Raw genomic sequence first — 13,125 nt, forward strand, 5'->3', positions numbered from 1 at the left:
GGTCATCTGGCAGTCTCCGGCCACCTAAATTAGGACCCGGAGACTGCCAGATGACCCCGCTCGGAGCGCCGCACACCGGAGCAGCAGTGACGCGACGCTTGGCGAGGTAAGTAAGATGACGCGCTGGCGCTGACTCGAGTATAAGCCGAGGGGGGCACTTTTCACCCAAAAAAATGGGCTGAAAATCTTGGCTTATACTCGAGTATATACGGTATTAAAAACACAATGAAGTTGATTCACTTTACAAAGTGAATTTTCACTTAGCTTAGTGAATGAGGTGAAGCCAAGTGAACATTTGCTTTGCAAAGAATACCCAGTCATGTCCAAGGGGAAGTAAAACAACTGGATTTTTGTTCTCATATGATCGGATGATTGAAGTCCGCACAGCTTCCCCTCTCACATTCTATACTCCTTTAGCAAGTTAACTCTGATAGGTATCGGCAGGGAGAGGGCACGGACAGCTTGAGAGTGTGAACCTACAAAGGACACAACATCTAAGAAAGGTCATAATAGCTGATGTGGGACAGGCAATGGGCTAGCTGGGCACTGGAAAAACGTTGATTTAATTCTTGGCTGTAAATTAAATGTCTGATTTTGATGGACATGTCTGCTTTATATGTAAGGATGCTATAGGTAAAGTCTTTCCTATTAGTGCAGTCAATCCCCCAAGCACAACCGAACTAACTTGGATTGACGTGATGGTCCCAGATTTCACAGATGTGCAAAAACCATTGCAGTAGTTATTTTGTGGCAGGTGTCTTCTAAAATGTGATATAGCTACTCTTTACTTACCACTTTACTGTACATAAAGTTAGTAGAACAAGGAGTATTCATAAATGACCTTAACATCACCATTTTTTTCCCAGTTTTCCAGCGACTACCTCAGAATGGAAGGGTCTCCCAAGGTCTGAATGGCGATCTTTATTTTTCCAATGTTCAGCCAGAAGATTCACGGGATTTTTACATCTGCTATGCAAGATTTAACCTAACTCAGACTATTCACCAGAAGCAACCTATTTCCTTAAAGGTTTTAGGAAGTAAGTTGCAATATTGTTATATGTTGTTTTTTGAGGGTTTTTTTTTGGTTTTTTTTGCTAAATGAGCAATGATTAAATTGTATAACTGACAGACAAAGCAATTGACTTTACTCATACTCCGAAGCTAAATTCTGCTACATCGCCATATTAATACATGCCCTAAGTACTCTAATTAGGATGCATGCAGCAACAGATTTTTACAATAGAATGATTTGATTTCTGTTACTGACATTTAAGAAAACTGTAAAAAAAAAATCTTTGGATCAACCAGTTTGCTTTGCTTTTTTTTAAAGGTCATCTTCAGAGGCTTATCCCTATGGAGTAAGCCCTTAAAAAAAAGAAAATTTATTTTATCAGTGTGCTTCACAGCTTTAAATCTGGAGGGCATTAAACCAGATGTAGCATTGCCAGCATCCTGGTAGTGCTACCCAAAAAACAAATTTCACTTGTTTAAAAACAATATTCTACCGAAATTTAAAGGCAGTTTTATTTGTTTTCCTTATGAGCTTACAGTATTAAGGTTTCTGATAGTATTGGACTGTTTTTTGTGCATTTCAGTACATAGGCACACAGATACATAAGTGTGTGTTTTAAATGTTTTTTGTTTTTTTTTAAAAAAGGTCAGATCACAATTAGACCTGCACATTTGCACATATTCTCTTTTCAAGTCCTGTGAGTGCCCGGCTTCAATGTTCTGCCTGAGAGCATCCAGGCATTTACCTATTATAGTGCTTTACATCCAGCTTCCCACATTATGTTATAAATCATTACAAAATGTCCATCTTATAGTTGTTATATTACTGTGTTAACAGTTATACACTCATCTTACACTGTGAAATATTTATGATGTTCTATTTCTTTTAGCGGATTCTATGAATGAAACTATAGCTGCTAATTTAACTGACACTGATTTTTATGGTGGTGAGTTGTGTTGAAAAAAAAAATGGCATCTAATACCATAATAGAATTAGTTAAGAAAATCCATATTTAATCCATCTAACATAATTACTTCACTTTTTCTTACTCCCTGTCTGTCATAGTACAACCTGTTAAAAATGTTACTATTACTAGAACACCCAATTTGGGGTAAATTGAAATATCCATTTTTTTAATACGTAGAATTAGTCATGTTTTTGCGGATGCGGAAGGGGAGGAAAATAAGATAACTATTCTAAACATAAGTATTATACAAGTGGGTCTAGATATAGTCTGTTGTTTTAAAGGAGAGTTATTAGGAGAGTAAAATATAGTCTTCCCAATACTTAGAGCTGGCATTGGACACTGCAGTTGCCAGATGCCGGCTCTATACTGAGAGTTCAGCGATCATGTAACCGTCAGTTACCACTCCCCGCTGGGATTCCCCTCTCCCTCTCTGTTTCTCCAGCATTCACTTGAAAGACAGATAGTGGAGGGGGCTGGCACAACTGGCTCTTACTCGGGAACCTTCCTGGCTGTAGTGAGGCTCTGCGCTGTCAGCATATAGTGTGCATTAGCCTGCTATATGCAGACTTTGGGTCACAGGAGTAAACTAGTAAATGTACTCCTGTGACCCAAAGAGAAGTAAAGCCAGAAAAATGTTTGGCTTTACTTCTCTTTTATTTTTATTTTTTTAATTCACACTCCTGTAGTCCCTACATTTTTCACATAATGCAGCATACAGGATCTCCAGCTTTTCATTCACTAAAATAATGACCATTTTTTTCTCTTCTGCACAAGCAATAAATCAGTAATGATGACTTATTGCTTATAATGATTCACGCTGAGAAACAGAGGGGAGTGATTCTAGGCTAATAATAGCGATGATAGTAGTGCAGATGCATAGCAAAACCTCTGTGGTGTCATCTCTTACCTTTTCGTGTTCTTAGACACCTCCCTGCAAAGCCACTGCAGCTCTCCAAAAGATCACATGCAAATGCCTACTTTCTACAAAGCTTGTACTTTCAGGCTTAGGCCTTGTGAGGGGCAGAGGGAGAAAACACTTTAGCACACACTTTTTAGAGAGGAGAAGAGGTAGCCAGGAATGATAAAGGAATGATGTTACACTGGTGGAAGCTTGATATGCATCTGCATTGTTATTTTGATTTGTGCATGATAAGGTAGGTTTCCTATGTGTAGGATGGCCAAAGCAGAATTATAGTACAGGTATTCCTCACTTAACGACCGAGTTCCGTTCCTCCGACCAGGTCGTTAAACGGATTGGTCGTTAAGTGAGGAACTCTATACAGTACTGTACTGCATTAGGACAGTACTGTATAGCGTTGCCGATGTACAGTACCGAACAGTGTACTGTACATCCGGCAATGGAAATACTTACCGAGACCTGCAGTGAAGATCGGGGGATGTCACTTCCGCCGGCGACCCGTCGCACTGACGCTGACGCGCGAGGTCGGAGGTCGATCGGGGGGGTCCGTCGTAAGTGCGAGTGGTCGCAAAACAGGTAAGTCGGTAAGTGAGGAACATCTGTATCATTATAATTATACGAATTGAAATGTTTGAGGGAATGATAAAGGACTATTTAGTAGATTTTGTTCATGACAAAGGTATAATAAGTGATAATCAGCATGGATTTAGGAAGGACCGTTCTTGTCAGATCAACCTACTAACATTCTATGAATAGGTAAGTATAGATCTGGATGGCGAAAGGCCAGTGGATGTGGTGTACCTGGATTTTGCCAAAGCTTTTGACACGCTACCACATAAACGCTTAATATACAAGCTGTGAGCTATGGGCATAGATGGAATGGTGTGTACATGGATAGAGAACTGGCTACAGGAATGTGTCCAGAGAGTATTGATACATACATTGATACTCTTTTTCAGATTGGCCTAAGGTCGAGAGTGGCATGCCCCAGGGTTCTGTGCTAGGCCCCATACTGTTTAACCTGTTTATTAATGATATTGGGGAAGGTGTTAATAGCCATGTTTCTGTTTGCTGATGATACTAAAATTGGGAGGGTAATAGACACGGGATTAGATTATATAACATTACAGGAGGACCTGAATAAATTAGGGTAATGGGAAACTATATGGCAGATGAAGTTTAATGTTGAAAAATGTAAAGTAATGCATTTTGGGGTTAAAAACAGGCAAGCAGATTACACATTAATGGGAACTCCACTAGGGAAGTTAAAAATGGAAAAAGATTTGGGGGTCATAGTACACCACAGATTGAATAATATCCTGCAATGCCAGCAAATGCCAACAATTGCGACAAACAAGGCATGCTAGCAGAGTGCTGTCTTGTATTAAAAAGGGAATGTATTGTAGAGATAAAGCAATAATTTTGCCACTTTATAGATCACTGGTTCGGCCTCATCTTGAGTATGTGGTTCAGTTTTGGTCACCAATCCACAGAAAGGATGTCCTTGAGCTAGAGAGAGTCCAGAGAATGGCAGCTAAACTAATTAAGGAGCTAAATGAGACAGGGTTGCTAAATGTAAACTTGTTCACGCTAGATATGAGGTGATTAAGAGGGGATATGATTTTATGATGTACAAAATGTTTAGTGGTGATGGCAACATCAGCAATAAACTTTTTACTGTAAACTCTATAACAAGAACCACCTAAAATTGGTGGAGAAAAGATTTAACCACAAAGGGCGCAGGGCAGTGGTTCTCAACATTTCTAGGGCCGGGATCCGTTGGTAACATTTGCCAAGTTGTGGTGACCCCCAACGGCAAAATGTAGGGATGATGTGGCTGCTGCAGCGACATCTGGCGGCGTGGCGGGAGAACTGACACTGCTGCTCTAGGAGAGGGCTGAGGAGGACTCTCACCTAGCACAGCAGAAATCACACAGCGACCCACAGGTTGAGAACCACTGCTTAAAGGAGACAACGAATCCCAGAGGAATACAACAAACGGCAGCAATAGTCCATTATACTATAATGTTCTGTTGCTGGGATTTGTAGTCCTCTGTAGCTGGTGTTATTCTGCGTTGCGCTGTAGAATTTATTATTGCTGGGATTTGTAGTCCTCTGTAGCTGCTGGTATTCTGCAGTGTGCTGTATAATGATTATATAGCGCAACGCAGAATAACACCAGCTATAGAGGAATACAGCAAATCGCAGCAATAGTACATTAAACTATTATGTACTATTGCTGGGACTGTCTGTATAGAAATATCAGTATGGATTGGATGGAGGCACAGTTACTCTGTATACGTTGAAAATACGCTGTACTGTGTGCTGTGCTGCAAACATGTCTTCCAACATTACGTTTCAAAATGTCTAAAACTTTATTTTTATTTTTGCCATTTTTTAAAAAGCATATTATTTATTATTTTTGTAGGCTTAGGTATAAATGATTAAGGAATTGCTGGGAATGTTTTTAATCATTTTAAAGCTGAATATTGGAATTCCACAGGGGTCTTATTTATGTTTTCTAAGCTAGATGTAGTGTGTCCCTATGTTCGCATAATCAAGTAAAAACTGTATTTCATATGCCTTCTCCAAGTCATTGTATAGAAAGCTCCATAAATAAGACATGAGGCTCCATAGGGGGGCTTATGCTAATTATTTTGTGAATCACGCATTTGATAGTTCATTAAAAAGACAGCTAATCCAGGTCTGTCACTTGTACTTCTTCATTTTCTCGAAGACTTTCTTTGAGCAGTCCTTTTAGAGAAATAATAGTCGACTAAATTAAAACCACTGAAAAAAATGAAACAAAAAATTCATCTTTTATAAATGTAGACAAGTCAATGTAATTTGCGTTTCTTTATCTTTCTTTCCCATGTCTCTATAAGTAGAATACTAATTAACTTTTAATAAATCCTAGGTGTCTCTGCATGCAATCTGTAACTATTATTCACTTTTCTATGATTGATCATGCCCTATCTAATTATCTCCATGTCTAAATATTTGTCAGGTCATACTAGTCTGTATTCTGTTATATTATTCTAGTTTTGTAACACTTTTTTTTTTCTTTATCCACTAGACAGCCCTGCAGATAATAGAAGCCCATCACTTCTGGTCCCTTCTGGTCATACAAGTAACAGAACTGTGCTCAGAGGGGAAGTGTTGTTGCTGGAATGTATTGGTGAAGGACTGTAAGTTGCTTGGAAGTTCTTCTTATATGTTGTTATGTTACTAAGATAGTTATAAGGGAAAAACATTGGACACAGCCTTTAAATGACCTCTTCATCTGAAAGGAATTTCTATTCCAATGTCATTTGTATAATGCGGTGTTGAAATAAATTAAGGTAACTGATTGATTGCTATTGGCAGCAGAACATTTTACATATAGTACATTTTTTATAAGCGGTGCTCGCTTTTTTAGGAAACCAGGAGTTGTAATCTGTATATTCACATACAGTACCATCTGCTGGTGTATTTGAGATTGCAGTTGTTCTGTTTAGTCATAGTAGTATGGTAAAAGTGGCATGCTTGTTGTGACAGATGTCAGTCCATTGAGCAAATCTCATGACAGCTGTTTTTCAAACTTGTCTAACAAGGGATCTGTAGACTTTGTCTTGTAAAAGGGCTGAGTCATCTGTGGTTGAAATCTTATACAGTAAAGTCCCCATATTATGACATAGTATGTCCTCAATTTTTTTGCCAGTTGCTTGATAGACATGTGAGCACTAAACATTTGTTAGCTCTGGCTAACTGGGAGTTTACTGTATTTGGAAATCCAATTATTTTTTTCCGCTATACACATTATTCCTAAAAAAAACAATATAGGCCATCAAAAAAGGGGAAACACATTATCAACAGATGACTAAGAAGTGCTGATAGATTCTGTGTGTATTTTCAAGAGGTGTTTGGTAAATGTGAATTTCAAAGTCAAGGGCATAACTACAGCCATAGCAGCCATGTAGGGGCCTTGTTTTGTCTGTAAAGAGATTGCCAAAACAAAAATATGTACATCCTTACCACCCATTGATCCACCAATCTAAATCAGCTTGGTTTTGGCTGACCATAAAGGAGAAGCTCTTCTTCTTTTGTACACAGCACATGCTCAGAGAAGGAAGCTGAGTATTTTAGTAGCTGTTCCTGCAACTTTGAACTGAGGAGGCACTCATTCAGATTGCCTGGTTACAATGGCAAAGTGTTCAATTACAGTGGCCACCAGTGGTAGTGCAAATATAATTGCAATTTGGACCACCTGCCACCTCTGGTTACCCCATCAAAATCTTGCTATTGGATTTCTAGTTACACTTCGCACTGAAGTACATCTTACCCTAACCCACTGCTGTAAATTATCATACTAGCTTCCCATCAGAAGAGCCCACACAGCCTCCTGAGAGCCTGAACAGCCCACCTGAGAGCTCGCACAGCCTTCCTAACACACCGCACAGCCCACCTAGAAGCCCACACAGCCCTAAGACCCTGCACAGTCCTCCTAAGACCCTGCACAGCAATCCTTAGACACTGCACAGTCCAACTAAGACCCTGCACAATCCACCTAAGATCCCGCACAGCCCACCTGAGACCCTGCACACCCCTCCTAAGACCCTGCGCAGCCCACCTGAGACCCTGCACAGCCCTCCTAAGACGCCGCGCAGCCCATCTGGGACCCTGAACAGCCTACCTGAGAGCCCTCACAGCCTACCTGAGAGCCCGCACAGCCCCCTGAGAGCCAGTACAGCCCACCTGAGCTCTGCACAGCCCACCTGAGAGCCCGCGCAGCCTCCTGAAGGCTTGCTCAGCTCACCTGAGAGTCCACCTGGGATCCTGCACAGTCCACCTGAGACCCTGGAGACATCATGCTAACACTCTGGAGCAACGCAGGATATGTAGTTTCATATTGTTCTGCATTCTCTCAAGTATTGCTTGAACTTGTAGTCCTCTACAGCTGGTGGTATTCTGCATTGATGTATAATGTATTGCTGAGATTTGTAGTCCTCTGTAGCTGGTGGTATTCTGCATTGATGTATAATGTATTGCTGAGATTTGTAATCCTCTATAGCTGGTGGTATTCTGCATTGTTATATAATGTATTTCTGGGATTTGTAGTCCTTTTACAGCTTGGAGTCAATGGCAGAACTACCAGGGTCGCAGCGGTTGCAGCAACGACCATGCCCTGGCAATCCAACACTGTCCTAAAATAATTAGTCTGTATTGTTTTGGAAAAATTGTCACATGACACTAAAAAAAACAAAACGGTATCAGTAATTGGTATTGGCGACTACTTGAAAAAGTATTGATAAAAATGGTATTGGTGCATCCCTACCATTTGATGGTTTTGAAAAAAATCAGTTAACATGTTAATTCAGTTACTACACTCATCAGTCACTATGCATACTGATGCATTTCCATGTTTTTATCCTTTTGTATGGTAATATGAAAAAATACATATTTTCAGAAGTTTCTGAGTTTTTCAAATACCGGGGTATGTAATTACAGAAGTCACATAGTCACATGCAGCACAAGCTGTCGGTAAGACTTTGTGGCTTCTGCTTAGTAGGATAGTGTCCTTGAAAGTGTAAACATTGTACGCAGGGTCTTGCTGTTGTTTAGTAGAGGGCAATGAGGGTAAGATCTGTTTTACAGAAAAATTGTTAAAATCATTAAACCAGATTAAATGTTAAATTATTATTTATAAATTTTTCTAAAAACATGCCAGTTTTACATTATATTTTAGTACTTGTAGATACTAATACGCCTGTGGTATATTTATTTGTACTTGCAGGACCTTTTTTATTGGAAAGGTTTATAAATAAAACAATAGCAGTTTTAAGATGTGTTTTTTCAAGGCCGGCTTAGCCTCCAGCTTTGATCTTCTTTATTGTCATGGAAATTATCATACTAGCTTCCCATCAGAAGAGCCCACACAGCCTCCTGAGAGCCTGAACAGCCCACCTGAGAGCTCGCACAGCCTTCCTAACACACCGCACAGCCCACCTAGAAGCCCACACAGCCCTAAGACCCTGCACAGTCCTCCTAAGACCCTGCACAGCAATCCTTAGACACTGCACAGTCCAACTAAGACCCTGCACAATCCACCTAAGATCCCGCACAGCCCACCTGAGACCCTGCACACCCCTCCTAAGACCCTGCGCAGCCCACCTGAGACCCTGCACAGCCCTCCTAAGACGCCGCGCAGCCCATCTGGGACCCTGAACAGCCTACCTGAGAGCCCTCACAGCCTACCTGAGAGCCCGCACAGCCCCCTGAGAGCCAGTACAGCCCACCTGAGCTCTGCACAGCCCACCTGAGAGCCCGCGCAGCCTCCTGAAGGCTTGCTCAGCTCACCTGAGAGTCCACCTGGGATCCTGCACAGTCCACCTGAGACCCTGGAGACATCATGCTAACACTCTGGAGCAACGCAGGATATGTAGTTTCATATTGTTCTGCATTCTCTCAAGTATTGCTTGAACTTGTAGTCCTCTACAGCTGGTGGTATTCTGCATTGATGTATAATGTATTGCTGAGATTTGTAGTCCTCTGTAGCTGGTGGTATTCTGCATTGATGTATAATGTATTGCTGAGATTTGTAATCCTCTATAGCTGGTGGTATTCTGCATTGTTATATAATGTATTTCTGGGATTTGTAGTCCTTTTACAGCTTGGAGTCAATGGCAGAACTACCAGGGTCGCAGCGGTTGCAGCAACGACCATGCCCTGGCAATCCAACACTGTCCTAAAATAATTAGTCTGTATTGTTTTGGAAAAATTGTCACATGACACTAAAAAAAACAAAACGGTATCAGTAATTGGTATTGGCGACTACTTGAAAAAGTATTGATAAAAATGGTATTGGTGCATCCCTACCATTTGATGGTTTTGAAAAAAATCAGTTAACATGTTAATTCAGTTACTACACTCATCAGTCACTATGCATACTGATGCATTTCCATGTTTTTATCCTTTTGTATGGTAATATGAAAAAATACATATTTTCAGAAGTTTCTGAGTTTTTCAAATACCGGGGTATGTAATTACAGAAGTCACATAGTCACATGCAGCACAAGCTGTCGGTAAGACTTTGTGGCTTCTGCTTAGTAGGATAGTGTCCTTGAAAGTGTAAACATTGTACGCAGGGTCTTGCTGTTGTTTAGTAGAGGGCAATGAGGGTAAGATCTGTTTTACAGAAAAATTGTTAAAATCATTAAACCAGATTAAATGTTAAATTATTATTTATAAATTTTTCTAAAAACATGCCAGTTTTACATTATATTTTAGTACTTGTAGATACTAATACGCCTGTGGTATATTTATTTGTACTTGCAGGACCTTTTTTATTGGAAAGGTTTATAAATAAAACAATAGCAGTTTTAAGATGTGTTTTTTCAAGGCCGGCTTAGCCTCCAGCTTTGATCTTCTTTATTGTCATGGAAACTGCAGCCTCATCTGACAGGCGCCTGCTTTGAAATATCAGGCTCTTCACAGGGAGATTCAGAGATGTTGCTGCCAGGCGTAAAGCAGTGTTTTTCCACATGTAGGCCTTATACCTGACCTGTCAAAACACAGCCATTGTCTTTGATTAAAACAGATTATGCTGGAAAGTATCTGCTGCCTGGGCTGTAGAAATCCCTTCAGGAGCCACTTCCAGGAAACTATGTGTAGTAATAATATACGTAGATGACTGAGAGCTCTCCTGTAATTGCCCTGCTGGGGATTCACTGAGAATTTTAGAGATATCAGCGGAACCTAGTCATGTATTAGTAAAAAGCTTGAATATTATGGGAGTATAAATGGCAATGACTGAAACAATATGTCAGTTCTGTCATAAAACATAATATGATATGATTACCGGAGTTCACTAGAATTGTACAGATGCATATTTGTGCCAAATCCAGTAATGATGCAGCTTCAGCCATCATTAACTGTATTGCTATGGAATCATAAGACATACTAACCACATTAAGTGCACACTGTATGTTTGCAAAGTGTTTGACTTTTACCACCTGTATTTTTCTATATCTCCTCCATCTATTAACCTGTTGCTGCATGTCTAATGCCCTATTCACACAAGGCATTCTGGGATTCTTGCGGCAAGAACCTATGGATTCCTGTGGCAGGATTCCCAGGTGTCCCGTTCATTTACTTAAATGTATACAGCGGGCACATCTGAACGGGTACACCTGGCATTCCTGCTGCAGGAATCCGTAAGTTCTTGCCCTAGAAATGCCAGACCACCCTGTGTGAATGGAGCCTTAGCTCACACCCTATTCCATTACGTATCTTCATATGCCATCATACAGCTTTACAAGCTCATACCCTATTCCATCACATATCTTCATTTGCTATCATACAGCTTTACAAGCCAATGTATAAAATACAGTATATTGCTCTCACTCCATTATTTTCCTTGTAGTGTCACATATTTCTAATTATAAAAACATACTGGTTCAAGTCATTACATACTAAATAACTTTTTGTGGTTAATCGGTAGGGATGCACCGATACCACTTTTTTAAGACCGAGTACGAGTACCGATACTTTTGATCAAGTACTCGCAGATACCAATTACTGATACTTTTTCTTAATGGGACAGGTCACATTTTTTCTAAAGCAATACAAACTAATGCTTTAAGGTCACTTTCTTACTATTATGATTCATGACGAGGGAGCATGACGCCGGCTTCCCGGCCAATCAGAATGCCGCGTCATTACACGGCGCCCGGCTTCCGGAATTGCTAGCTTCCTGACCAATCGGGAAGCTGGGCAGCGCGTCATTGCACGCTACCCGGCTTCCTGATTGGCCGGGAAGTCGGCTCCATGCTCTCTCATCACAAGTGACGTGAGAGCATGGCCAATCAGGAATTGAATTGTAATAATGCGCTGCCCGGCTTCCTGATACAGGAAGTACTCGTGCTAGGTATCGGAGCATTTGGGCAAGTACGAGTACTCACCCAAATACTCGGTATCGGCACCGATAACGATACTAGTATCGGTGCATCCCTAGTAATCGGTTAACAAGCGTATACGTGGTTCACAATGGGGTTTTTTTGGTTTAAAAAAAATGTCTGTAGCATAATCACAGAGATGCATCAGCTTGCATTTTCTTATTTTTGCTATATTTTAGTCCCAAGTTTTATACATAAAAGGAATACTCATAACCATGCTTTTTAAGTCTCTGTTATACGCAGACCAGTTTTAGTCCTTATTAGTGGACTAATTAGCCCTGTAATGAGTGGGTGAGCCTGTGACTGCAGTAATGCCAGTGTGTAGCCATGTCAGTAGTTCAGCCACTGCTGCTTGATTTTCACACTCATTTTGGACAAGCAGTAGATCACTTCCTGGTCTATTCTCTTTGCAGGTCATATGATTTGTTTTATCCATTTGTCTTGTGTTGTATAAATAGGAAAAGAACAGCTACACCTTGCATAATAACTATCACGATATGCTTTAGGCCTTGTTCACACCAAATGCAGAGCAGATCCGCTCAGGTTTCTGCACACGCAGTGCAGTGGGTTGTGCCGCTTTTTTGATGCGTTCCGGGCCGTTTTTGGTTAAAAAAACACAAAAAATTTTTTGTTTAAAATGGGCGTTCCAGGCGTTTTTGATGCGTTTGCATGCGTTCCAAAGCAGGTAAAATAGGGACTGCTGCAGTTTTTTTACCTGCTCTGGAACTGAACGCTGCGATGTGAAGTGGAGCTAAAAAATCATTGGAATACATTGGACAGTTTTGCTCCGGTCTGTAACTGCTCTGCTCTGCACCTGCTCTGCGCTTGGTGTGAACAAGGCCTTAATCCAGACAGAATATTGCACCTACAATGTTACTAATTGAATTGCAAGTATATCACACAATCTCCACTGTCATCATTTGCCACTGGACAGCTTGCCAGAGTACCTTAGATATATTATAGTGCCTCCCTGTAATTACAGGGTTCTGTGAATAGTTCCCAGAACATTTAAAATACTCCACTATTCTTCCTCAGGGGCAATCATGGTCTGATCTGAGGTTCCCGGAAAATATTTATAAAATATCTGCATACTGCTGCAGTAAATGAATCGTGTTGAGACTTTGGGGTCTATTCACTAAGCTGCCGTAGGCAGCCGAGTGAATGACCGACCTGAAGTGAAGTGAGCCAAACACTTTGCGGCTATTCACTTCAGGCTGGTACGGCTGATTTCAGCCGTACATCGGCTTGCTTCGCGTGGCTTCGGGTCGGCCGAACATGCTCATCATGTTCGGCC

At 40.8% G+C, this 13,125-nt stretch overlaps 1 protein-coding gene across 6 annotated transcripts in view; it reads left to right on the forward strand.

The window, feature by feature from the left end:
* NRCAM (neuronal cell adhesion molecule) overlaps window positions 1–13,125 on the forward strand; it is a 94,271-nt gene that overhangs the window by 11,630 nt on the left and 69,516 nt on the right. For 4 of the 6 annotated variants that reach the window (XM_018552541.1, XM_018552543.1, XM_018552544.1 and 1 more), the window contains 3 exons: window positions 867–1,037; window positions 1,902–1,958; window positions 5,975–6,086. In XM_018552541.1, the coding sequence (XP_018408043.1) occupies window positions 867–1,037; window positions 1,902–1,958; window positions 5,975–6,086 (340 nt within the window). The remainder of the gene's footprint in view (window positions 1–866; window positions 1,038–1,901; window positions 1,959–5,974; window positions 6,087–13,125) is intronic. The other 2 variants (XM_018552542.1, XM_018552546.1) reach the window with 1 other exon arrangement.

This window comes from Nanorana parkeri, unplaced genomic scaffold, assembly GCF_000935625.1.
Source record: "Nanorana parkeri isolate BGI_ZX_2015 unplaced genomic scaffold, ASM93562v1 scaffold91, whole genome shotgun sequence".
NCBI classification, from domain to species: domain Eukaryota; kingdom Metazoa; phylum Chordata; class Amphibia; order Anura; family Dicroglossidae; genus Nanorana; species Nanorana parkeri.